General features: G+C 41.9%; 3 protein-coding genes across 5 annotated transcripts; 1 reads left to right on the forward strand and 2 right to left on the reverse strand.

Annotated features, from left to right (window-relative positions):
• Positions 1-1,366: 1,366 nt before the first annotated feature.
• On the reverse strand, positions 1,367-6,635 carry CYP2AB2 (cytochrome P450, family 2, subfamily AB, polypeptide 2). The gene is made up of 9 exons (NM_001329485.2): positions 6,471-6,635; positions 5,626-5,788; positions 4,621-4,770; positions 4,261-4,421; positions 3,454-3,630; positions 3,091-3,232; positions 2,363-2,550; positions 1,701-1,842; positions 1,367-1,545 (listed from the first exon to the last, which is right to left on the reverse strand). Exons 1-9 carry the CDS (start codon positions 6,633-6,635, stop codon positions 1,367-1,369), a joined length of 1,467 nt encoding a protein of 488 aa, NP_001316414.2.
• A 2,812-nt stretch (positions 6,636-9,447) lies between these two features.
• Positions 9,448-15,812, forward strand: CYP2AB1 (cytochrome P450, family 2, subfamily AB, polypeptide 1). The gene is made up of 9 exons (NM_001398452.1): positions 9,448-9,794; positions 10,541-10,703; positions 10,837-10,986; positions 12,247-12,407; positions 12,589-12,762; positions 12,993-13,134; positions 13,665-13,852; positions 14,181-14,322; positions 14,541-15,812. The coding sequence occupies exons 1-9, from the start codon at positions 9,624-9,626 to the stop codon at positions 14,717-14,719; spliced, it is 1,470 nt and encodes a 489-aa protein (NP_001385381.1). The 5' UTR covers positions 9,448-9,623; the 3' UTR covers positions 14,720-15,812.
• A 3-nt stretch (positions 15,813-15,815) lies between these two features.
• CAPN10 (calpain 10) lies at positions 15,816-27,719 on the reverse strand. 3 transcript variants are annotated; one of them, XM_046898843.1, is made up of 14 exons: positions 27,629-27,719; positions 27,412-27,479; positions 27,115-27,320; positions 25,644-25,775; positions 25,210-25,406; positions 24,358-24,575; positions 23,685-23,826; positions 23,067-23,233; positions 22,223-22,506; positions 21,556-21,728; positions 19,520-19,775; positions 19,003-19,202; positions 18,423-18,468; positions 15,816-16,682 (listed from the first exon to the last, which is right to left on the reverse strand). In XM_046898843.1, exons 3-14 carry the CDS (start codon positions 27,256-27,258, stop codon positions 16,653-16,655), a joined length of 1,989 nt encoding a protein of 662 aa, XP_046754799.1. In that variant the 5' UTR covers positions 27,259-27,320; positions 27,412-27,479; positions 27,629-27,719; the 3' UTR covers positions 15,816-16,652. The 3 variants fall into 3 exon arrangements, with proteins under 3 accessions (XP_046754799.1, XP_015147055.2, XP_040561629.1); XM_015291569.4 differs by having other exon boundaries at positions 21,556-21,758; XM_040705695.2 differs by lacking the exon at positions 22,223-22,506 and having other exon boundaries at positions 21,556-21,709.
• Between the last annotated feature and the right edge of the window lie 260 nt (positions 27,720-27,979).

The following is a 27,979-nucleotide window of genomic DNA, read 5'->3' on the forward strand; positions in this document are numbered from 1 at the left end:
ATCAGTGGAGAAAAATATTGGGTATTTTAACAATGATATGAAACCCCCGTAGCGCTTGGGATGGAAATTAGGAACAAATTGCCTAATATATCACATGCAGTGGCTGACAAACATGCAAGCACAAAATATTCCTTACTGAAGTTTGTCCCATTACGACTGCAAAACAGCAGCCACCACAGGTTCGGAATCCATTTAAAAACACAAAGTTAAATGGCACAAATTACTTCTGAGTGAAAGATTCCTCCAGTGCCAGCAAGCTTACTGCTTTATCTAGCACATCTCCTTTTGCCCACCAAAGTTTTTACTTTCTCATTTTCACAGAATAGTTGGGTCATCCAGTTCCAACCCTTTGCTGCAGGCTGGTTGCTGCCCACCGCGCCAGGCTGCCTGAACTGACCTTGGACACCTCCATGACTTCCCTGAGCAGCCTCTGCAGGGCCTCACCGCCCTCTGAATGATTAGGGAGACAATTTCTTCCTCACATCCAACCTAAGTCCCCCCCTCTTCTGGTTTATAGCCATTAGCTCAGCTACTGGAGAGCTGTGTGCTCTGCTGAGGTCTGCACTGAGCCCCCCATGCTCATGGAAAGAAGTTTGCCTCTTGAGAAATTATGACAGTATTTCCTGCCCTGTGTAGACAAACCAGCTGGTGCACAGCTCATTCAGAGATTCCTGAACAACCCTTTTCCTCCATGAAACCATCCTGGGGACTCAGAGCCACCACCTTTGGGAAGCACATTTCTATATCCCACTCTAGAATTGAGAATCAGAGGACCGTTTGGGTTGGAAGAGACCCTTACATGCCATGTGGTCCCACTCCCTGCAATGAACAGGGACACCTACAGCTCCATCAGGTGCTCAGAGCTCCATCCAGTCTGACCTTGGGTGGCCCCAGGGATGGGGCATCACCACCTCTCTGGGCAACCTGTGCCAGTGCCTCATCACCCTTACTGTCAGTTTTTTTTCTTCTATCCAGTCTAAATCTCCTTTCTCTTAGTTTGAAAATATGCACGAATGCATAGGAATGCATGGGAATGATGGGAAGCATCCCCCAGGACCTAGCTTTAATGTTCCTTTTCCCCTAGTAGGGTTCCTATTGAGCCTTGAAGTAAGACCAGACATTCTAATAATTTTCTATGTTTATTTCATTTCTAATATATAAGAACAAATGTACACAGATTTTCCAGGTGCTAGGAAAAGGAAAACCAGAATATTTTTCAGGTTCAGCTTCTTAGAAACACGACACAGCAGTTCACATTCATGCTGAACTTGGGCTAGAAATGGGGAATATAAAAGGTACAGAAAAGATCAGTACACTTGCAAACCCATGGGAGTGCTTCTCCCCCAAATCTACCATACACTGCAATCTAGCGAAGAACTGCACAGAGCTTATATGGGTGAGGTTTCATTGTGCTCCCAAAGACAAAGCTCAGATTGATTTCCTTATCTCCTTCTGGTGGGGTGAACTTGAATATCTGCAGCAGGCTGCAGAAGATGATGAAAAGCTCCATCTTGGCCATCACCTCTCCCAGACACACGCGATGACCTGCAAGGGAAGGGGAAACGCAGTCAGTCCCCAGACCAGGCTGGATCCTTACACTTTCTGGGATTACACTCCCTTTGTTTTGCTTCTTCTCCCACAAGGAAAATAATACAGCTTCACACTGAGAGTCTAACTTAGTTAGTTATTAGCACACCTACCTGCTGAGAAGGCAAGGAACGCCTCTCGGATCACAAAATTCCCATCCTTGTCCAAGAAATGGCCAGGGTTGAACTGGTGAGGGGTCTCCCAATACTCAGGGTCAAAAAGAGTTGAGTCTATGTTTGCCATGATGATGGTACCCTGCAAGGAAGATGCTGTTGGCTCAGTTCTGCCTCTGTGTTTCTCAAACATCAAGACTAAAAGGACACAAATGAATTCCACATAGATTTTGGAGCACTGCTGAGCACATGGTAAGAATAAAACAAGTATTTTATTGGGAAAAGATGTTTATCACAAACTGTCCCATCTTGTTGAGGGCTTTTTAAATGTTTTTGTGTGTTTGTTTCTTCAAAAATAAATAAATAAAGAAACCTCTTCATCTCAGTTTCAGAAATTTCCCTGCTTTATTCTCTCCATGTCTCCTTTTCCATTCTGTTAGCAAATGCAACAGAATGAAGAGTGGGAGGTTATTTAACTTCTTATCCTAAACCTACCAACATGAGACTTCTGACAAGCTCTGATAGATTTACAAACAAAAAACAGCACATCCTGCAAATGGAATAGTAGATCTTAACTTATATTTGTCAAGGCAAAGGGAGAGCGCAGAGCAGTAATGTGCAGGAAGATGTGGCCAGAGATCACACTGGAAAAGACAGGATACCTTCGGAACCTGATAACCCAACACAGTTGTATCCTTCACTGCTTGCCTAGGAATAGTGATTAAAATGATGCTGCTAAAGCGAATGATCTCATGAATCACAGCATTTGTATAAGGCAGTTTCTTCCGATCCTCATAGTCGATTTGGTGGGAAGAACCCAGAACAGCATCCAGCTCCTTCTGGACTTTCTCTAGGGAGGAAAAAAAAAGGAACTTTCTATGTAGAGTAGCACCATGCTTTGCATGAAACGGCTGTCTTTTCTGTTCCGGATTATTGGCAGTAATAGAAAAAATAAAATATGTAAATAAATTATACATCTTGTATCCTACAATGTAAATACGATTATACAGCTATTTAGGTACTACTCAGCTAGAATCTGGTATTTCCCAAATTTTAATTTCTGTGGTTAGATCATCAAGCCCAATAGATTTATTCGTCTTCACAGTTTAAGGAAGGGGAACAAATGAATTAAGAATTTCTGAGCAATAGATTAAACTCAAGCTATTGGTTTTACTCTAGCTTGAAAAGGCAATCTTAAAGAAAATAAATAACATTAAGATGTGGAACAGACAATTGTGCGACTTGAAAGAGAGGATCATAGAACCACCAAGGTTGGAAAAGACCTCCAAGATCATCCAGTCCAACCATCCACCTCTCACCAATATTTCCCACTAAACCACGTCCCTCAGCACAACATCTACACATCTTCATGTCTGTGTCTCTGACTCACCTTGGATGTCTGGATAAGCCACCATATAGAGTAATGCCCAACGTAGAGTGGTAGCTGTGGTCTCTGAGCCACCCAGGAAGAGATCAAAAACAGACTGCAACATGTTTTCTTCATCATAGGTGGAATTTGGGACATTTTTAGTCTACGGGTGTCAGTAAGAAAGGTGAAATAAGAGCACAGAATCCATCTAAACATCTGCATCTTTAAAATCACCTGTTGCCCACCCTGCCCTAAGTATCCCAGAGTATACAAATAAGCAGATGTACTATTTTATGCCTCTCAGGCAGGTTACTGGCTATTCAAGGTTCATATTTGAATTTGTTAGGGATAGCATCTGTGTCAGCTCCAGCACAAATTACTCACTTTCTCCATCTGATCCAGGTAAAAGTCAATGAAATCTTTTGGTTCATCCACTGCGCGTCTATCCCTGTGACTTTTGATCTCTTGCCTTATGAAAGAACGAATAAAATTACAGCAAGATTCTATTTTTCGTATGGGTCCCGGGAGGTGCCCTAAAGGCCATGGGAAAACTTCATATATCTGTGGAGCAAGCATTCAACACAGCTGCTGTAAGTAAGTTATACAACACAAGCAAGGCCACACAGAAATACAGTGCAGACATTTTTGGTGGTGAGTTACTGAGTCAGTTTCAACCCTGGATTCCTACCTTTGCTGCATAACTCAACTGGTATCTGCCCTGTTAATTCATCAACAAAAGAATCAGGTTTTGCATATATGTCTATTTTGCATGCATTCACAGTGATACATTTAATATCAATGTATGTTATCTTGATGTAGAGGGAAAAAAAAATCTCTTTTACTCCACTACAATGAATATCACTTTTCAACTTAATAACAGTAGTGTTTCCATTTCAGAAGTGTTCAACACCCGAAGCACATTCCTTTTCCTGGGAAATTCTAATACAAATTATTAATATAATGGTTGAACAATGTCACATCCAAAGCACTTCAAATCCAGTTCATATTCACGGTCAATATTTTTTGTAAAACCAGCTTTTAACGTGTACTAAATACTGTAATAACTATGACAATATATAATGCTATAATTATTATTGCATGACAATTGTCTAATTACTGCTGCCCGATAGCGCGATGAATATCATGCTCAATAATTAAATAATTTGCACGTTAAATGAGCCATTTTCTCACGTAGTAAAAGTAGCTGTTCCCAAAAGCCACAATCCCATTGTATGCTTCCATCAGCTGGCGGAAAGTTTCATCCTGCAGGGAGAAGCGATGCCCGAACACCACAGCACAGATCACATTGGAGACTGCATGAACAATGGGGAAGGAAGGGTCCACAGCTCTTCCTGCCAACAGAGAGAAGTGTTGGTCACCAAAACACCATCTTCCTTGCTATTTTGAAAGCCAGATCACAACGATGCTTTGCCATAGATATCCCCTGTGCTATTTATTTCTGGAGCAAAAATAATCTTTCCCCTCTGAGTTACACAAACTACGTGTTGTGTCAAAACCACGACTGCGCTCCCGGCCACCCCGGTGCCATACCATCTTTGCTCCTGAAGAACTCCACCAGGTGCCGGGCCTCGGCTTGTATCCCACGTTCCATTCCTTTATTCCCCATTCCCAGTTTCCGGAGAGTCGCAATTCCAAAACGCCTCTGATCTTTCCAGATAAGACCATTTGAGACCAGGATACCTTCAGCCATCAAAAATCAATTTGATGCCATGTTAATATTCATGTCACATTGATACTCTCTTGCAAGCTGTGTTTGCCAACATCCCCACATGGGTATCGTCTCCCTACAGGTGTTGTGTCACCACTGCAGGGGTGGCAGAGAGCTTTCCTCAGCCAACAGTACGTTCAGGTTTCTCCCACCAGGAAATACGATGGTCCCTCTCACTGAGCTGCTCAAGGCCTATAGACTTTTCCGAGGAGCCCATTGGAGAGGTCTGCAGGCTTCCTATTCTTGTTCTCCTATGCTTGGATGGATACGAGGCTGGAAGAAACCAGTTTAACCACTCCTGTTTCAAATATAGAACTCTATGCTCCATCCACTGAAATTCAGCAGTGCCTGATGTAAACAGCAGCACAATAAGAAGTTCTAAACAAAGACACATTGCACCTACAGTCTCACTAACACATCTAAAACTCCAGTGCCTTGGGACACCCCAAAGGGCCATTTCTTGTTTAACAGCTCAGTGCATGCTTTCTCCACAGCAGCCACTGTGTAAACAAGCAACTGGGAGCTTCAAGAATTACTTCAGCCTCTGCTCCTCAACTCCAGGTGAAGGATTTAAAGGCATCAGATGGGTTATTGCAAAGCAAGGCATAAACTTAGACAACACCAATAATGGATAAATTAGACTAACAAGTACAACCACTGCTGGCTTTGGTAAGATTCTGGAAGGCATGTGTGACAGTGGGACTTAGGAGACAACAGGAACGCTGCAGAACGGCTTTATTTGCTCCTCGTGAACAAATGGAATGGGTGAACAGGGAACTAAGAGCTTGTCAGCAGACAAAGTCCTTCAGCAGATATACGCATCTCACCTTTTCCAGAAGAAAATCTGTTGAACAAGTAGGTCTGTAGCCGCCCAGAAACATCCTCTGAGTTGGTGGTGAGACCATCCTTCACCGCTTTGAAGCCATACAGCACCACTATGGGTTTGTGACCCAGCCACAGGGTGCAGATGTTGCCATAGGCTTTTGCTAGCTGCGCGTTAGTCGATGCAAAACAAAAACCAAACAAACCAAAAAACTATTGGAGAAACATCAACCAAAATGCACACACAATGGGGTCTGCTCTTCCAACATGACTTTACCCCAGGGTTCAGGAAATGAAGAGGGGAAAATGGTTTTGTTTTGCAATGGGAACGCTTATGACAGTAAAGCTGTAGCATCACTCTGGGATTCCACTATTCACAGTAATGTGAATGGTGAAAAGAACAGCTGCTCTTGCTCTTTTTAACGCATAGCATGGGATGTCTTTGTGATATTAATGATTGTGGAAGTGCCCCTGGATGGGTATTCACAGCTCACACTAGGTTTCATATGAAAGTTCACATGCCCAATTCCAGCTTTCAACTCCTCGTTTCATTTCCTCAGCCAAAAAAACTAGAACTTCTTGAAATCACACATTTACATGCAGAACATTGGAAGAACAAGTTCAAAAATGCTGAAATCCTCCATTTGTCTTTAACCTGAAGACATCACTATCCCCATATTCATTTATATCACAGGAGGCTGTAGATTTTGACTCCTTCGGGCACTGCATTTAACTTCCATGATCCATCTTTCCTCCCTTTGAAGTTCTCCCAACAAACATATCAACCTATCAACAACCACCATCGTTGGTTACAGCTTTTACTCCTTCGCCCCCATCCACAAATGCATACCTTTTTCAGGCTCCCATGGTCAGCTCTAAAATTTATCCACCAGATGCTTCCAATGATGGGAAATGGGATCGGGCCAGGAGGGAACCGGCGACTTCTCCACTGAAGTCTCAGGAACTGCAAACCCAGCAGAAACAAAACTAGGGATAACAGCATCACAGTCACCATTTCACACCTCCAAACTAGCCTGTCACTGAGAAAGCTGTTATTAATCTGTTAAACTGACTCTGTTGTTCTACTTAACTCTTCCCAAAGAGGACCCAGACTGTCACATCTAAGCTCTCTGCCCTACCACATTTATCCAGCCAACAAAATGAAGAGTGTTTCCAGCTCTGAGCATACTTAATACATTGCTATGCTGCAATATGCTAATAGCTGCCATCGCTTTGAGATCCTACCGAGGCCAGAAGGCGGGCACTTCATTCTGACTCGCATCTGACATTCAGAAATGTCCCATTGAGCAGTTGGTCTGATTGGAAGTGTCACTCACAGCACTGGCTATGTGTGAGTCGAGAGCTGGGATACTAAGCTGGAGTTTTTTGGTGTGCCTGACTGTGTGTGGTTTGTTGCTTTTGTTTGTTTTTTCCATATCTGTGCATGTTTTTTTAAAGAAAGAAGACATTCCGTGGTTGATAGCTTATAGATTTCCCCACTGTAAGCTGTCAGAACTAGTTCTGAAAATATCCATGCTCAGATTCAGCCTTTCTCAGTGACTCCACCACCTCTAGTGACTCTGAGATATTGACTCATGTTTCAGTTTGTGATCTGCTGCAAAACCCAGGTCCTCTTCTGCTTACTCCCGCTCCACCTTCACCATACAAGGAGGAATAACGCAGTTACATCATCCCCTACCTTAGCAAGCAGCAGGTGAATTTTTCAGGTTATTTGCCCAAATGATAAGAGAAAGCACTGTTGGGAAAAGAACAAAAAAAAAGCTGAGAACTGGGAAACAACAATGGAAATCAGCTGGATCCAAGAAGTGTCATGGTGACATGTCCCCATCCAATGGCTGTCTGCTAAGCAGAGACTCGTGTGGTGTCTCAAGAACAGCGGTAAGCATTAAGCAGCAGGTTGACCACAACTTGGTGCTGCGTTGGGCAACACGTAATTGCTTTGTGCATTTCAACTGTGTATATTCTGCTGGCAGAGCCAATGTAAAAGATAATCTGCACAGAGGTGATGCAGTCAGGGTAGGCTGCAATGCAAGTAGACACGCAGAAGGGAAAAAAAAGCAAAATATTCAATTTGTTTCATTTTTATAAGGTTTGAATAGGATATTTGCCAGCCAGCTGGTCCAAATAATTGTAATCTTTGTGGGGTTTTTTTGTCCAGAGGCTTGCCATTCAGTAGGTTTCTACACTGCAGCTTCTTCAGAATTTCTGCAGCTATTGCTGACCACACACTACACCCAGTAACGACAAAAGAAAGGTGGGAGAAAAACACAACGTTAAGCACAAAGCATGTCCTGAGATATAAACAAATGAATAGCACAGCACTGGGCTTCTCCTTTCAGTCGTTCCTAGGTGAGCTCCCCTCCATAAAAATCCATCCACCTGCTGGTTTCTCTGGGTGTTGCCATGCTGTTGAAAAACAGATTCTACCTTTCTCAATCCTGAGCAATCCAAAACCCTTCAGTGTTTCAGCCCACGTTCCTTTCTGAATGGGAATGGCATCAAGTGTATTTATGTTCTTCCCAGTCCCAAAAGCTAAACATGCAACAGCTGAACATTTCTCAGCTACCACGGTAGAACTCGGAGTTCTTCTCAGGAGGAGACAGAACGTTAATACCCATTTCAGCTTTCTCTTATCTGAAACGTTCTGTTCTGACCATGACTATTAGCATTCCAAGTGCAATATTTAGGCTACTAAATACATCAAAAATGCTGAAGCAAATACTCAAACATTAGGAAATGCCAAAACTAAGACTTTCTTAGCACAACAGGGATTGCTTCTTAGTGAAGCCTTACTGAGAGCAGTACCAGATGTGCTGTGGCTGAACTTAAGGCATTCAGCATCTCTTCCATTCCATTAAATGAACCAATGTGCATCAGAGGACCAAGAAACTGATAACACAACGGTGGGACTCAGCAGGTAGAGGAGGACCTCACAGGGAGGTTTTTGGGAAGAGGCCTTTCTGGGAGCAAACCATTTTCCTTGTTCAACGTCTCCATTCTATGTGAGCAGCACCTCCCACTGCAAGCCCTACATGTACACTGCTGTGCCAAGCAATGCCTGCACAGCACAGAGCCTCACACTGCTTCCTAACACACACTAAATCCACCTTTGCAACCAACAACTCAACACCTAAGCCCTGGTATTATAACACACCCCGAGCACAATGCACACACCACACTCACCTCTTGTTTGCACCTCACCTTTCTGATGGCTCTGCTCTCTTGCTGGAGGGGGAAAAATGGTTGGGGGGTGGGTGGGAGTGAAAGGGGAAAAGGGGTTTCAGATAAACCAGTTTTTGCCATCCCAACAGAAATATTTAAGATGGGAAATGCTTTTCAGTTGTGGAGATTCCAAACCCTTTTAAGGCAATCTACTTCAGAGAAAATCAGTGAATGGCAGCTAAGAAAAGTAAGACACTTAAGACATTAGCTTAGCCTTCCGCTGCTTGAATTCAACTGTTTTTCTGCTCAGAGACTGCATCCTATTGTGGAAATGTGTGCACAGTGCACTTCTATAAAAGAAACCACATAAAAATCGCAGTGTTTCAGAAAGGCAATAAGTACCATCTCCTCAGCGTTTAACTACAAGAAACTTCAGGAGGTGTTACCATTATGCAAGACAGTTGGTATTCTTGGATAACTGCTTGACAATGACTGCAAAAACCAATATCAACACAAAAAAAATATATAGAATTCTGGTTGTGTCAAAAAATTGAGACAGACCACAATTACAGATCATAAAAGAGAATAGGTGTGGCTTGGCTAGCTGCAAGGGATCACATATTTCCAAGTTTTCTGAAGACTTCAGCTTAGGCAAACTGTAGATCGAGAGGGAGGGACAGACAGACAGATGGTCAAAGGAGGCATATGTTCTCTGGAGAGAGTTGGACTTCAGTAGAAGCACTCACCCATTCATCTGCACAGCACTGTATTTGCAGAGGAAGCCGTACACAGAGCAGTGAGCAGCAGAGATTTCCATAAGATGCTGGGGATTGTTGAGCTGTTTGTAGCCCTGGTAGCCTCCCTCCTGATCCTGCAGTTCCTGAAGCTGCAGTGGATGCGTAGCCAGCTCCCTCCAGGACCAGTTCCTCTCCCCATCATTGGGAACTTGTGGCTGCTGGACTTCAAACTTCGCCGAGAAACTCTCGCTAAGGTATTTAGTTATGTCTTATCTCTTGTACGTGGGTTAGTGGGGAAATATTGGCAGTAGGTGGGCAGTTGGACTGAATGATCTTGGAGATCTTTTCCAACCTTGGTGATCCTGTGATCTGTGGATGAAAATCTATCTGAATCTATTTTAACTTCAATTTAAGTATCAATAAGCATCATGTTTCATTACCAGATTTGTTCTCTGTCTTTGTATTGATGTCTCTCACCTTGTAAACCATCTTTAGTTGAATTTCCTTTGGCTGACACTAATGTCACTAGAATACCTCCAGGCCATGACAGTCCAATCTCCATTAGAAGATCAAACATACACTCTAAACAGACCCTTCTGCTCATATTTGTATAACCAAAAGTCAGCAAGGCACATTTTATTACTAAAATGAAGCAGGAAAAAAAAAAAGAATTCTTGTTCTGCTCACAGCACAAGTTCTTAATAAGCCAACTAAAACTCAAGATGTGCATCAGATTACTTTAAGGAAAAATGCTAGCAGTATCTGAGGAAAGACAACAGAAGCAAATATGAACAATAGTGGGAAAGCTACAGGAAAGAATGCAAAAGCGTTTCTTTTCTTTCTTTGGAAGTTGGAGAAAAAAAAAGGACCATTGTCAACTTTTATTTGTGAAAGAAAACAGAAAAGCTTTGGCATTTTGCATGCATTCATTTGTTCTTCAATGCCTAAAATGAATGCATTCTGTTTCCTATTCACTGATGCACTGTTATTAACTCTTCAGTTAACCAACATCTATGGCAACATCTACACAGTGTGGATGGGACAGACTCCCGTGGTTGTACTGAATGGATACAAAGCAGTAAAAGATGCCATCGTCACCCACTCAGAAGAGACTTCTGGAAGACCTCTCACCCCGTTCTACAGGGACATGATGGGCGAAAAAGGTGTCACAATACCAAAATACGCATATCTTTGTGATATCTAGTGAAATATAACCCAATCCAAACCCAATTTTGCTTCCTGCAGTGAAAGGATTTCCCCGCCCAGCACCGAAATAAACATTTCTGTGTTCTTCAGGCATTTTTCTGACAAGCGGGCACACCTGGAAGCAACAGAGACGCTTTGGGATGACCATTATACGGAGCCTAGGATTTGGGAAGAACAACTTGGAGCATCAAATTCAAACGGAGGCCTCTCACCTTCTGCACATCTTTGCAAACACAAAAGGTAAATTCACTAGAAAAATAAGACTTGGGGTGCTTTCTGAAATACAGTGGATTAGGGGAACTAAAGTTTCACGGCACATTTTTTACGAGCTATAAGGATATTTTTCCTATTAGTGGGAATTCTACCGGCTTTTTAATTGCATCCTTGAAAAAAAAGTTTTGTCTGCACAGCTGGCAATGTGAAGCTGTTTGTTTTTCGTTTTTGTTTAAATAAGGATAGTAGAAAATGTTTATTATCAACATCGTCTCAGGGACAGCTGGTAACAATTTTTTTACATTCAAGGAGGATACAAAACCTGTAAGTTTTCCTCCACAATGAACAGAATTTGTGACCTGCTGGGCAGCAAACCTCTACAGGTTTGGCAGGGAAAAAAAGCCCAGCACAAGGAGAACATCATTCTGTTGTTCAACAAAATTCCTTTGTAGGGTTTGAATGAAGTAGAAACCAGTAGAATTTTAACAATATGCCAAAATAAAGCGACCAAATATAAATATTCTGAACAGCCAAATCCCTCACCCACATCATAGCTCATACTGACATTCCTTTGGCCAGTTTGAAGGTTGTCCTCACCTTTAGCACATGTACTTGATTATTTTTCTAGATCTCACCTCTCTGTTTACTTTAACCCTTTTTACAGGAGCTGCGTTCCATCCTGTAAACTAAAGAATGTGGGTTGGTGGGCACAGTGGTGATGGGTCGATGGTTGGCCAAGATGATCTTAGTGGTCTTTTCTAGCCTTCAAGATTCTATTATAAGATCTACGAAAGTTTTGCCTTCACAATCTGTGGAGAAAAAAGAATATACATATAATATAAATAGTTGAATGTTACGCTGCACTTGAAAACAAAACAGAGAGAAGACATCTCATCGTGACTAAGAAATTAAGACTTACGAATCTTTCCTTTCTGCTTTGTTACCTTCCCCCCCACCCCTGAGTTTAAATATCTGCCTGCAGATTTGAAGGTGTGTGTAATCCATCCAGACCACCCAAATCACAACTCAGAGAGGTGGAAGAAGAGAGACCTGGCATTCATCTTCTCAAAGACAAAAATTACCCTATTTTACAAGAATTAAAAGCAGACTGAAAATAAAGATTCCCCGCAACTACAGAGACTTGCGTTACACTAGAGTTCACTTGCAGAAGAGCAGACTCCTTTTAGACCAAGTTTCATACACTTTGAACTACGATTATTTTTGCTTTTAAAAGAAATGCTCCTCTTCCTTAGTTTTTACACTCACCAGTAGCTCCTGTGCTTGCAGGCAGGCCTTTCAACCCCCGCACTTCCATCGTCCATGCCATTGCCAATATAATCTGTGCTGTTGTTTTTGGCCATCGCTTCTCCAGCGAGGATGAATCTTTCAGCAAGCTTATCAAGGCTGTTTATTTTGTGATCTACTTTCAAGCCACTATCTGGGGCAGGGTAAGAACCTATACATTTAATCAGAATTTTCCAAGTTCCAACTTGTGTATTGCCTCACCTACACCTTCGGTGTATGGTAACCGAAATGACTCTTGCAGTGCCTTTGCAGTTATCAGGAAATGGGAATTGGGCTCTCCGTTGAAAAATGCTCATATTTCTTCTCATTCATTTACAACCACAGATGTATGATGCTTTCCCATGGCTTATGCACCGCTTCCCAGGACCGCATCAGAAAGTGTTCGCATACAACGACTTCATGCACAATTTAGTTATGAATGAGATCCAGATGCATGAGAGAGAGAAGGCAGGTGATCCACAGGATCTCATTGACTTCTACCTAACCCAAATAGCAAAAGTAAGTATCTGTTTATCACCACAGCCCCTCCTTGGCCTCAGTGTCCACTACAAATACTTGCTCTTCAAGTGACAACAATAGAATTTTAATACTCACACTTTGTTTGGCACTGAAGAGTTTTGCTTTGGTGGGTTGCTCACCATTTTCACAAAGTTATGCCCATTGGTAACGTAGCAATTGAACGTATGAAACAATCCACTTCATAGCCTTCGTGTGAATGTATCCTACAGACCAAAGATGACCCCACCTCTACATTTAATAAAGACAATATGGTTCAGACTGTGGTTGATCTCTTGCTGGGAGGGACTGAAACGACAAGCACCACCCTCCTCTGGGCACTGCTCTACATGGTACAATACCCAGAAATACAAGGTGAGTAAAAGCCTTAGCAGAGAACTGCACTCAACATTACATCAAAATGAACGTAATTGCAATGTAAGTATCCGCTCAATCACATGCAACAGATCAAAATAAGCATTAGCAATGAATACAAGTGGTAGACCCCAATAATTAAGATCTAAATGAAGGCTTAACAACCAAAACAGAAAAATTGTGCTTTCTCCACCAGCTCACTAAGATCATTTTAATTAATAGAAAGCACTGCCACCCCCTTCTAGTGAGATAAAACAAGGAATACCTAGCTGAGGTCATGATTACATATGCAGCCGGAACTTTTATAACCTTCAGAACAGGAAAGCTTTAAGAACACAGAACCATATCACCCTCATAGAGATCACCCTGTGCTTTGGGAATATGCATTTTCTCAGTCAACTGAAACCAACACAGATGTCAAAACACACACCGAGGCATCTCAAAGTAGCACAGTCTCTTTTTTTTCTCCCCTACCTTGGGGCTGGAAACAAAGAGAAAACAAAAGTTGAAGTATTGTTATTGCTCTGCAGAAAGAGTTCAAAGAGAAATAGAGGCTGTTCTGGAACCTTCCCACGTCATCAGCTACGAAGACCGCAAAAGACTGCCCTATACAAATGCTGTGATTCACGAGACTTTGCGGTACAGCAACATCACTTCTGTGGGGGTCCCTCGATTGTGTGTGAGGAATACAACTTTGCTGGGCTTTCACATTAAAAAGGTAAGGAGTACATATGTCTCCAAGCTTTGGACAGTTCATATTTACTATGTCTAGCACATCAGCTCCTCCAAATCCTGGCTTGGCACAGAGAATACATGGCAGCACGTCATAGATGTAAAACAAAGCTGAGTGCTCCAAACCAGAGCCTACATGTAACACCTTATGACAAAAAAGAAGATAGAAGGGTTTATTAAGCCTAGATGCACGCAGGAGAAGGGCAAGCTGAGTCCAAGCACCCGGCTGTAGACACAGGATGGCATAGCGTCTAATAGAGAGAGGAGCCAGAGAAGAACAAATACATAGAAAATATCATCTCTGTTTGTTGCAGGGCACGCTTGTGCTGCCAAATCTGCACTCTGTGGTGTATGACAGTGACCACTGGGCAACCCCCTGCAAGTTCGACCCAAACCATTTCCTCGATGTGGATGGCAACTTCGTGAACAAAGAGGCATTCTTACCCTTCTCAGCAGGTAATGCCCCAACATTGCAGCATCTCTCTTGTTTTGTCTTGCAGCACAACAAACGTTCTAAATTCTAAAACATTAACAGACGTTTTGATAAAAATATATTTGGCACCAAGATTTGAAGTCACATATTTCACTGTAAAAGCCACAGATTTTGTCTTGTTCTGTTTGTTTTTCATGTAACTTAGCTGCACACTGCTAACTTCTTTCCCTTTTCCCTGCAGGGCACCGTGTGTGTTTGGGGGAACAGATGGCACGAGTTGAACTGTTCATCTTTTTCACTAATCTGCTTCGGGCATTCACATTCCAGCTGCCTGAAGGAGTAAAGGAAATCAACCCAGAGTACGTTTTGGGTGCAATACTGCAGCCACATCCATATGAAATCTGTGCTGTTCCACGTTAATGTGCAACATACCACACAGCAGAGGGACTTTGACCCGTCAATGACTGCAGAACAAATATCCCTATCTTATCTGTATTCAAATTCACATAGCTCAGTGTAGAGAATTAACACAGAAGTATTTCTGTTTAGGAAGGCTGACCTCATGCAGATGAGCTTTCTGAAACTAGGAAGTTGCATTTACCAAAACTCATATAATCACGCCGCAGGTATATACAATTACTCAGAAGCGTTACCAAAAACATACTTACACACTCACAGTAACAATTAATCAGATGTAGCATTTTAGAGAAGTGATCTGTAACAACAGCTTCCTGCATGTGTGCTCAGTAACGTATCACGTGTGAAATGGCACCACTGTTCCAACACAGTAAGGATGCCTGAAAACACCATTTGGTTCAGCACAGTTACTCCTGTCTACTCACAGGTGTTTCCTTGCTTCCTCCTGCAGAAGGTTCCAGGGCATACAACCCCAGTTTTGACTCCATTTCTCGCTCTCTGAAAACACTTCATATAGCAATGGCAGCTTCACATGTGCATTGATGTTGGCAGAACATGGGCTCTTATAATCACATTCCATTTGGAAATACCCACACCTTTTTTCTTTACTACCTTCCATATGTGTTCTCTATTTTATCACTGCTCTCAGATCCAGGTGTTATCAAGAACTTTCCTTCTGCTTAATATCACCATTACAACATCCAACAATTTGCTCTTTGAAGGCAAATAACAGTCTTTCAAGAAAAGAAGATGCCAGTATTTGTCAAAGCAAGCACAGCAGAGATCTATTACCTACAGCCTTCTCCTGTCGTCCCATACTTCCATAGCAAATGTGGAAAGTTTGGACCACTTAAAATTCAACTGTGATCATCCTTAATGCTCTCAGCATTCCAAGTTCAATAGGGACAAACATAAATTATGCTAGGATGTTGTTAAAAGCAAAAGTGGAGTTACTTATTTAGCAGATGTAAAACTAAAGGAAAACTTCATTCTCCTCTCTAACATTTCCAATTACCACCATCCACTTGGTGAGAATCCCAGAGCTCTAACATGCTGTAAAGTTTGCTACTGCAGAACAAATAAAGACTTGACATCCATACACAGTTTCGACCTTTTTAATAAAAGACATTTGAAAACTTTTGAACATAACTCCATTTCAACTGAGGAAAATATAACATCTAAAAAATTCCTCCTTGAAAAAAAAAAATCTCTCAACCTTCAGATTTCTTACAGTGAGGGCGGGGGGTACCTGGCATAAAACACATTCTCACAGATTTATGAAAGCAGTCAGATGTGGCAGTTCATAAAAGTTTTCAAGTCTTATCTCCATCTTTTGTGGGATTCATTAAAGGAAAACTCACCAAAAAAAAAATCACTTTTCACCCTACCACTTGCACAGTGCAGCCAAGGGCCCACAGTAAAGTGCTCAGCAGTATGACTGGCAGTATAGGATATAAGCTTGGACTTGCTCTATTCCAGTTTATTCTAATGATTTTTGAGGTATGTCCTACGTGAGAAAAAGACTCCAGTTTATTTCCGCTGTGTTCACCCTTTGGTCTCCTGATTGATTTTTTTTCCCCCCAAATATTATTCCCTTATGCACCTGAATTTCCTGGTTTTCTTCTAAAAATGCATCTTGAATGAAAACATGCACATATCCCCCACCTGTATTCGTGAGGGACTGAGGTACACCATGAAGATCCTTTGTACAATGCTGGTTCTAAAACACGTGGGAAGAACATATGTTTACAGTGTACACGATAAAGGAGGTATTTTTTACAGAAAAGTTGCTGTAGACCTGACAGTTGTTATCAGTGGAAAAACAACTGGGCTATAAATTTCTTCTCTTTATCCCACTCTAAACCAAAACCAGCAAGAACTGAAGCGTTCCTCAGCTTTCTCATGATTCTCAAAATGTCAGCATGAGAGTTCCACATCACTTTTTCATCACAGTTGTAAATGAAACCTACAAGAAAATGATCAGGGCAGAAAAAAAAAAAAAAGTTATTTAATGAGAAAAAGAAATTCATAAGGAATTGAAGTAAAACAGAAAACAAAGATGTAAAAACCAGGACTAAGAGCTAGTTCTGTCTATGAAACATCTTAATAAACTAAGAACTTGTAAATCCTGTAACATCAGTAATTAGAAATCACACAAACACAAAAAATACACCAACATTCAGCTCTGTTCTGATACACCACATAAATCAAGAGCCCAAGTTCTAAGGCAGACTGCCACATCTGTCAGAGGTTACAGCTCTGAAAAAAACCAAGTGATTTAAAAATCCAGGCTTTAGAAAAACCTCTTGGAGGGTATTGGATTCACACATTAACTTCTGCCACTGCTAAGGAAACTACAACTGCCACTCATTTCCAATTTTTTCATGTTTTGAAGCCCAAAAGAATCTAAACTCTTAGTTCCTTTGATGTTGGGCAGCACTCTTCTCCTAAGTCCCTTCTTTTCATGGAATATCCAAGAAATACATCTTGAAGTATATCTCCTCTGTAACAATGGCCTTGCAATCTTGTTTTCCCAAAAGAGCAGTAAAGAAGAGCTTCAGCACATACTTCACCTCCTAGATATTAACTTAGCAATCGCCAAGAGGAATGTACATGCTGATCTTTACCCACTGCAGTGAAGCACCCAAAATCCATACTGTTTGCGTGGTTTTAAGGACAAAATGTAACCACTGGTCAGCATGACCTAGATCAAGAAGACCAGCAAGCCAGGAATTTTTCCTAAGACTTCTTTTTAGTCAAAGTTTCACAGAGAAACAGACGAGTATCTAGATGGTTGTGATCCCAAGTAATAAGCAGAGTACTGTCCACAGCATACTCTGATCCAAATACATCAGATAAAGTTTTTTTTAAAAAAAAAAACACACTCGAAGTTCTTCTTTCCACTCAGTTAAAACTCTGTGTGCAGTAGGAACTCAGCACTCGCATCCACCCCCCTTCAAGAATAATATACACATACCTAATTAAGCAAAATACAGTCATCAAAATGTTAAATATGTGGTATTAGCTCTTAATAGAGCAGTCTGTGTGCCAAGAAGAATTATGAAAGGACATGCAGGCTGTGAGGAAACCAGTAAGAAATTAAACTACTGTGGGGCAAGGTAATCTCTGGGTTGCCCCTTCTCTTCTTTTTGCTGTATTTTCTCTAGCTTTTTCAATAATATGCTATCATTAGAATTTCTAAATTGGGCATCCAAGGTATTGGTATTACTATTGAAGCCAACCAAGTGGAAGAAGATTACAATATTTAATTAAATCTAGTAGATCTATGGTAACACCAAGAAACCAATTATGTCAAAATGCATTACAAGTGTTTACACTTCTGAAAGCAAATGCAAAGGTCAAATGCAACCAGTTACTCATCACTGACAGCCCTATTTTTCACAGACACACAGTGGGGAAGGCCTTCAAGGAGTAAATAATGGCTTTATAAAACAGTCATAGGTAAACTTCCACATATCTGAGCAGAATGGAAAGAAACGTTCTTAGTTGGTAACTACTGCTACTCTGCTGGTAGAGAAACAAACAGAAGATCAACTGCTTGATTTGATTATCAGTTTGCAGCAAGTAAATAAGAACATTCAAAGTCCAGTCCACTGATGCATGACTCTCAAATTATTATCTAATACATAAACTTTCATTATGTCTCTGTGTCACCATTAGGACAAATTAAAACTGTATCACTTACTTCTTGCAATACTTGTCCAAGCGTCTCTCTGCTGTGAATGCGCTTCCTGTTGAAAACCAAAAGTACATTTACACTTCTGCACAAAGCACTGAGGGATCTTGCAAACATCAACTGTTATACTAGGCATGGTTCCATATCCTTATCCATATGGAATCTTAACACAATCTTATCAAACCTACAAACTTTGAGTAAGACCTGCTATCACTCAGTGAGGCGTAAGAACTCACTGCAGCTTCTCAAACACAAACAAACATTGTTTGTTAAAAAGCTTATTAAGCTTTCAGCATAAATCCAAGTAACTGCATATAGGTGACAACGAGTCATGTCAGCACTATCTTCTCTGGACCTAGACATCTGTTGTTCAGCAACTGATGCAAGAAGATTAACCACACTGCTACTACCGTCATTCTTCCAACATAGTCGAAGATGATAAGGAGTGCTTGCTACAAAGACTTGAAAAGGGAAAAATGAAGATTCTTCTACCAGAAGTGACAGTAACTATAGTTACTATTTCTGAACATCCTGTAATACGCATACTAAAAAATACCGTAGATCCAAATAGAAAGCAGCGGATTTTTACCTGTCTATTTTGGTTGCTATGATCACTGTAAAACTGCCTTCTGTGTTGGGCAAGTACGTAGATGGTATAATTACATAACTTCCAGCAGGAAGCCTGCACAGCCTGCTTACTTCCTGTGAGTAGCAGTGAGGTACACAGCTCACCAGTGGCTCCAAGTGCAGAAAAGAGGAAGTATTTGGCTTCCAACTGCTGTTAGGTACCTGCAAAGTAAGAGAACAAAAAACATGCTTATCTTTTCAACACAGGTATACCTGTGCCAGATGCACCACAGTAAGATGTGTTCTGTATGCATTCTGCTCCAAATGCTCGCTCTTGTGTACAGAACTACAGAGGAAACATCTTCTGAAAATAAAGCCAGCTGAGTGACAACCTTTGATGGAGAAACAAATAAAAGAGCACACTTGATCTGTTTCACACACTAATTTTTCATATTTGTCAATGTCTGTAAAAGCCTTGTGTCACTGACTCACTCTGAGTTCATGCTCTACTAAGCCTACACCTGGCAAACGAGTCTTACCTGGAAGATATGAAAACCTATTGGACGACACTTGCTGTCTTGGCAGTGCTGACGGAGGGTGATTTTCACACTGCTTTTTCCTGGTCCTGCAGGAATGGAGAGGGGAAAGCAGGGATTCATATGGAAGGAGGGGAAGTTCCTGCTGCCTCCAGCACTTTGCCCATTTTTCCAGCATCCTTCCAGCTGCAGTGTTTCCCATTCACCTACTGGGAGTTCTTCAGTAAGAGCAGCATCTGGGGGTGGTGGTTTTATCTCACTGTCAAACACAAGAAAGAAAATAAAACAAAATGCAACAGAACACATATGATTTCACAAAGCTAGAAAGCCAGCTTGCACAAATAAATCTTACATAAACTTACAGGAACACAGTCCAAAGCATACCCTGCATTATTTGTACATCCCCCAATCTTCAGTCAGAAAATACCATTCACCTGCTGACCTGATCACTGCAACATTAACACCTATTTCAATCCTAGCCCACCATCACTTGTAATTTACTATCAACACCAGTCCCACAGCATTCAGAACGATATTTCAGCATAAGGACAGATGGTATATTTGAAGTTATTCCCAAACCTCCATTCAGTTAAGAACACATAACAGAGCTCTGATATTCTACGATTGTCATTTCAGACACCTATCCAGGCTGACGCCTGTTTCAGACTTAGCAGTGTTACACATAACAGCAGTAGATGAGAGGATAAAATTTGCCCTGAAGTGCTCCACAGATGCTGTACGTTCAGAAAAATATATTGTCAACACAAGCCCACATCTTAGACCCAAGCAGCAAAATTAGTCTCATTGTTTTGCAGACCTTTATTCAGCCTAACACTTGATGACATCTTGCCTCCAAATTCTGCAGAGTACATGATCTGACTTTATAGTGTGACTTGCCAGCTTCTGTCCAAGAGCATAAGAGCTGTTAATGCACTATCAAAGTATCAAAAAAACCATGAACAACTTTTAAACACATTGTCAGTGGTACATGTTGCCTCCATGCTTATCAAGCACAAGCTATCAGACGTGCCCATATTTTTTCAGGTTTATTGGAAGACACAACTTTGCTGACACCATGCAGCAACTCAATCATCATGTCTTCATATGCATTTATTTTAGGTGTGTGGTCACCAAGGCAGATTTGCTCATGAGTAACTGACTTCAAAGTGTTGAGATATCCCTGTATCTGCTACAGTTAAGGAAAAAATACGTAAGTGATCTGAAGCTACTGGACTGACATTGCTGATGTCTCACACTGGATCAGCAAGCATTGTTATACAGAAAAAAAAGCTTTTTCAAGTTCATTATAAAAGAATTACTTTCTATCACAAGCTATGAGGCAAGATCAAATAGGATACAACATGGAGTGATGCTTACAAAAGTATTTTCTCAAAATGCTGGTAACGTTCTTGAGGCATTTACAATTAAAGCAGCTCCACAGTACTATCTGGGTTGAATGCTTTAACTTAAGACACAATCCTTCATTCAACCAAGGCAGACAGCACTAATGTCAGTGCTATTTTTCACACCTGTCCTCACAAAGATGAGCTACAAGTATGATGTCACCTGAGTCCACTACAAACTCTGCATTTGCATTTGAAACCCTGGTGCTCACTCTCAAAAGCATCCTATGCCTGGCAATCCGTTAGCATGTGTGCCAACATTTCTTCCACAACACATGATAACGTATGGCTCTTTTCCATCATCCACTGTAGTAAGATAACTTCTATGGTACACCTGCATTTTTCCCAACACTAACAGAGATCAGGACACTACTCATCTCATTACTTCTGACATGTGTTACCTTAAATGCTTAGTCATAACACATAAGAGGTAACAGCTGCTTCAACCAAAAAAAAAAAAAACCAAGGAGATGGAACACTGCCTCCATAAACACAAAGAGAAAACTATGCTATAATTTGCTATTCTGCAAAACTGTTCAGAAACCCTTTGAACATTTTCATACTTCGCAAATGTATCTTCATGTATCTGTTTGTGCCCACAAGCTGAAGAAGTTTTCTGCTTCTTTTTAAACATACCTGAGAGAGATTCTTCCTGTAGAAAATACACGAAGCAAGAAATGCCCTACAGCATCTTTCAGGAAAGTGCTGGGAACAACAAGGTAGTACCCAGGAGAAAGGTCGCAGCATACATGCACTTCTCTGTCATAGGAATGGCAGACGGTACCTACAACTGGAGGAGCAGAGAGGGTCTTTGGAAGGTTAAATCGTTTCTTCTCCACCTAGAACAGATGCATAATGATGCGTGGTGGTTTAGGAAAAATGAGCAGTTTCTAATAAAAGTAATCAAGTACTGTTTATTTAAACACACCTACATTTACAAAATGAAACAAGGAAGAGAGTATCAGCAGGCAAGCTGATTATCAAAGAGGAACAGAAAGTGTTAATATTCAGAAGGAAAATTTGGAATAGCCATTAAGTGATCAGCCTGAAATGCCACTCACTAGCTTGGAACAATCCCAGAAGTTCCAGTATATGGCACTCACAGAGTAGAATCAAATGCTAGTTCACACCTAGGCTGTACGGACAGTAACTCTGTGACATATTCAGGACATAAATCAGAGATGGAAAATGTTTAAACAGTGGAATTATATCACTGTTGTAAGAAACGAGTTATTTTAGTCAGATGTTTCAATAATGCCTTAAAACTTCTACTTGCAAGAGAAAAACGTCACTTCCAAATTACCTTCCAGACATGCAATCCCACAGCCTGATATTTCTTCCCCTGTATGCCTTCAGCCAAAGACAGATTTTCCTCTACTAAGCGGGTCAGATTTTTAATTCTTCCAGCCCAGTCAGCACTGTATTTTCTGTGTTTCTGCAGCAGAGCAATGCACACCTCGCTCTTCTCACAGACTCTCAGCCAGAACTTAGGGTTGGTAGGGAAGCTGCTGTTGTTACGGCAGCCACCTGCAGACTGGCCTCTCACCCAGGATCCAAAAAGATTTTGAGAGTGATACAGCACTTTCTCTAATGAAATGAGAAAAACACGGTGCAAACTTCAGACACCAGAGGTCATTTATTTTATCCAACAAATATATGGCAGAGATTTCCCAACCCAAGAAAACATGGTGTGGTAGCCCTGATGCTTTCTCTCAGTAGACACTCATGAACAAGATTTTGAGAAAAATGAAAATGAATGTCATGACTGGTAATGGCAGACTGACAGGATTTTTACAAGTAACAAAAAATTGGTTTCAGAAATCTGATGTTTGTATCTTACTAAGAAAAAAGAATCTCAAAGCTCTGAAGAGCAACAGCCACCTAGAGAACACTCATCTCTGAACGAATACTACTCCAGCAAGAAACTAGAGCTCAGAGTATCAAAGGCCTTTCTAAAGATCTTCACTTTCCTCTCACCCCTCTATTCTTCCCAGCAGTAGAGACTGAAAAGGCCTACAGGTATAGAAGAGAGGGAAAGACTGACAAAGAGAAATTACGCTCTACTTGCAGCTATTTACAATTCAAATCACTCTTTCCCACTGATTTAGTATTATCCATACAAGAAAGATGTTTTTTTCATACCACACCTGTATAGAGGCTCTGCAGTTGTCCTTCCTCATTCACTGGAAAGCCCACAGTAATCTCATCAAATTCTCTGAAAAATTCCTCTTCATCAACCCAGAATTCTCCCTCTTGGATCTGTGAGAGGAGTTCAGAGGCAACCACTGGATCCAGCTGACTCCATCCTTCACCACTACACAGAAGAGTTAAAACATGGTTCATCACACAATAGAAGTTCCATAACAATCTTTTGTCCCTTGTAGCAGATTTGCATAGCAGGATAATAGAAGGAGGTTTCTTCATTTTAGTGTTGAAGACTTGCCAAGAATGCTTCCTGGATACAATCTGCTGGTCAGTGAGATGGGTCATCAAAAGTACAAAACATAACATTTCAAAGAAAACTTGAAAAACAAACAAACAAACAGCAGTCTAAATATTTTAATGCTTCTCAAGATAAGCTCTGAGGGCCTGTCCTTACTTTCTTACTATTTGCAAGCTATTTTGCCATCTGAATTACTAACTATAATACTGCATTTCCTTTAAAACATCTCTCTTTATTTCTACTTGGCATCAATTCTAGTTTCCCCTATTTGTGTTAACCTGCATAAATAGAAAAAGCAGACAAGCAGAACAAACCTACTCACCCCTCACACCAGGGACCTCTCCAGCACCGCCTTCCCCACGGATTTCGTATTCGTAGCAGGATGATTTCCTTGCCTGACACTTCAGAAAGATTCAACATGTCTGTCACTATAAAGGCATGAAATTCTCCTAGCTCACTTGCACCTGGATAGGAGAAATAATAATAACAACCCAGGATTAGAACGTATATAAAAGAATCCAGACCATCACTGCACAAAGACAGACTTTAAATCATTCTGTGAAAGAGAGCAAAACAAAACAATTGTTTATTGGATCAGTATTAAAGCAGCATTTAAAAAAATTGCAACTATATAGAAATAAAACAAATGAAAACTTTAAAGCATATTTACTCACCTGCTGATCTCAAGTATCTACAAATCCTCAGTGATTTTTTCTAACTATTTTTGGAGGGGGCTTTGAGTGATTTTTCTGTTATTTGCTTTGAGAATGAACCGTAACAACTTCCCACACATTCAACATAAAAAGCACCTCGCAAAAAAACCCTCCATCCTGAACCTAACAACATCTTTAAACCCTTCTCTATCCAAGGTTACATAAAATCACACCACACAGGCTCACACAATATGACAGTCAGCAGTATGCAATGGCTGGCTGCCTTGTGCTCAGAGCAACATCAAATCACTGCTTGTTTTAAATGCTTAACTCTACTGTTACCTTGCCTGGAATTGAGAACTGAGCAGCTTATCACACATTGCTCTTTCAAAACCATTAGTCTCCTAAACACTTCTTTCTTCAGAACCATGCCAGACTTCTCTTTCCCCGTGTTTCTTGCAGGGTCTTTCAAGGCCCATCTTTCAGCAATGCCTCCAGTCAGATCCACCAATGCATCTGCCACCTGTCCTGCCCACAGCTGCTCATAAGATCCGTGCACTCTATGGGAAAACACACACACAGAAAATGTTTCTACAAACAGCAGAACTAAGGAAACAAACTTCCTGTGTCCTTCCTATCCTGCCCATCCCCAAGTAAGCAAGAGAAGACACACAATTTACTTTACAGAGTAAACCATCTAAAGAACATGTAACAAACCCATCAAACAATGAGATGTCTGATGGTTTACAATTCATTCCTTCCTGTATAGAAACTGTTCCAGCCTTGATGTTTGTACCTTATTTGCACATCAGCTTTCACAATATAATAATTGCTTACTGCATATTAACATTTGTTCCTCCTTCTAGAGGAGGAGGAATTAATTTTTTTTTTTAATTTTGTTCACTCTGCACAAGGTGTGAAGAAACCACTTCATACTTAAAGGCTTTTTCTGCCCTCTGCTGGCAGTCACACCATCTTCCCTCCAGGTTATTCTGTACGTTTGATGTCAGTACATTGTGTACATTTCCCCGTGTATAGGAAAAACTGGCAACCATTCTCCTTTATATCAAATTGCATAGGGATCTATGCCCAAAACTATGACTATGCCAAGTCAGATGTCTAAGCAAGCAGAAGGTAAGACACAGATGAGTATTCTACCTCCCTTCATTTCCCTCAATAACAGTGCTCACATACTTAGCATAGGCTTTTTCCAATAGTGGAAGCCAAAACAAATCTTCTGTCTGACACTGGGAAAAGCAGAGTTTACCACCGAGGCAAGGCAAACGATCGTCAATGGTTACTTCCACCCAGTGCCCAAACTGCCAGACGTGACAGGTGAAACGGCCTTGATACAACTCATCTGCCCAGCTGGGCTGACCTGGAGGGAACACCTAGAGGACAACAAGCTCAAATCAAGACAAATAATGAATGGTTATTATTTCAATAAAGAAAACTAGCTTAAACTGAGCTGAATATCAACCCCTTGTAATAAATGCAAAAAGACACAATGCAGTAAAACTAAGCATAACAAAAGTGATATTCACATAAAGGCTTGGGATTAAAAAAAAGCAATATACAAATATAAGTCAGGAAAAAAAATTCTGGAATATGAAGCAAGGTCTCCATACCTTATTCAGCAGGTATTTACTCTTCTGTAAAGCTACACAGGCACACAGGAACCAACAGTCTCCCAAGATTCCTTGCTTCACCTGCACATCCTGCAGACTGTTTGAAAATAACCGAGGAGTAGAGCAAATGTCCTGCAATTAACAGAAGGGAAACTGAAGTTGAACCTTGCATGACAGTCTAAGTCTATGATTTGGAGAACTGGAGGGCACATGAACTCACCAGTTCCTTGCAAGATATATGACCAACTGTGATAGAACAGATGCCATTCACTTTGCACTGCACACTCCAATTTCCAAGAATCTCCAAACTCATCTGATAGAAAAACCTTTTCTAGGGCAAATAAGTATGGATTGCTTTCTAGTGAAAGAGATTACTACAAATGTAGAGTCTCAAACTACTCAATCTGATCTGAAAGTGAGCTTTTAAAATGGTTCTTCTCTCACCTGCAAGCACTGGGAATTAACCAATCAACCCTCAGTAGTAATCTGGGTACAAAACAAAGCTGCTCACTAGGCTCTGTGAAATCTTTTGTTTGTTAATTGTATCTGATAACAATAGCTCCATCTCTGTTCTACAACCACCCCGGGTGTAGGGCAAGAAAGCAACACAACTAAAGGACGCGTACTTTTTCACTTCATTATGTCTTTATACCCTTATTCTTTTCCACACTCAGAACCATTTGTGCTGGATAGGATCTTTAAAGGCCATCTGGTCCAACCTCCTGCACTGAACAGGGACACCTACAGCTCCATCAGATGCTCAGAGCCCCATCCAGCCTGACCTTGGGTTTCTGCAGGGATGGAGCACCACCACCTCCGTGCAATCTGTGCCAGTGCCTCATCACCCTTATCATAAACAATTCTTTTCTTATTCCCAACGTAAATGCCCCCTCTTCTAGTTTCAAACCATTTCTCCTTGTCCTGTCACAACAGATGCTGCACAATTTTTCTTCAGCAACAACAAAGGAATCAATACAAACACTACAACCTGGCTGCCTTCAAGACAATTATACAATACATTGAAAAAATGAGAATGACGTGGACATTTAACTTGATACGTGCATAATTTGTATAAGGAAATATATTTAATAGAATTATAGAATGGCCTGGGTTGAAAAGGACCACAATGATCATCTAGTTGCAACTCCTTTGCTATGTACAGGGTCGCCAACCACCAAACCAGGCTGCCCAGAGCCACATCCAGCCTGGCCTTGAATGCCTCCAGGGATGGGACATCCACAGCCTCCTTGGGCAACCTGTTCAGTGCATCACCACCCTCTGTGTGAAAAACTTCCTCCTAATATTGAACCTAAACTTCCCCTGTCTGAGTTTAAAACCAGTCCCCCTTGTCCTATCACTATCCACCCTTGTAAACAGCTATTGTAAGAGGAGGGAGAACAGAATACCCCAAATTCTACTGCTACCGTGGCATTCCTGCTACAAGCACAGGCTTTTGTACCTCAGAACTCACCTGAGGTCTCAACCACGATATCTCACCCCTGAACTGGGCGAGTGGGGTGCAGGAATCAAAAAATATGGAGGTGTCGCTGGCGGGGAACGCAGGGTCTGTGTACAGCTCTCTCCTCACCGGCAGCTGCTTTTTCTCTCCCAGCATTTTCAATGCAATCCCAAGCGGCTCTGCCGGCTATTCCCAAGACTCTGTTTCCAAGCATCACCCTAGAACGCAAACGAGTGTTGTAACCGAGAAACCACGAAGAAGCACAAGTGTTAGTGCCCAGGAAGGGAAAGGCTCTCTCACTGTTCCTACCGAGCTCCGCGAGCCACGCCATCGCCGCTTTCTTTCAGCGCCGGCTGCCACTCCCAGGGCTCTCCGATCTGACAGGAAACAAGAGGAGGCCTCAGCTCCCCCGCACAGCCTCCTCGCACAGCCCCCACGGCCGCCCCTCACCCCAGCGCTGCCCACTCCCCACAGCCTCTCCCCGCGCAGCCCCCCGCCTCAGCGCGGCCCTCCCCGCCCCCCTCACCGCAGGGCAGGCCCCGCCGCCATGCCCGGAGCGGCCGTTCCCGAGGCAACGCCGGACACCTCCGCCTCTCTCCACCCTCTCCTCTCAGCCCAGAGATAACGGATTGAGGCGGAGACCAATGAGAAGGCGGAAAGTGGGCACGTGATGCCGTCTGCGCCAATCCGCGGCCGCCTGCCCCTCAGGGATAGGGCGGTTCCCAGTGCGCCCCGCGGCGCTGAGGTGAGCGCGGCGGGAAGAGGTTCGGGAGGGCTGTGCTGTCCCGCAGTCCGTTACCTCAGGGCACGGGGCAGGCCCGCCCTGCTGCCCTTAGTCACGTTCGGGCTTTCCATCCTTGTGTGACCCAAAAAAGAC

The sequence above is a fragment of the Gallus gallus genome, chromosome 9 (assembly GCF_016699485.2).
Source record: "Gallus gallus isolate bGalGal1 chromosome 9, bGalGal1.mat.broiler.GRCg7b, whole genome shotgun sequence".
Classification (NCBI taxonomy): Eukaryota; Metazoa; Chordata; class Aves; order Galliformes; family Phasianidae; genus Gallus; species Gallus gallus.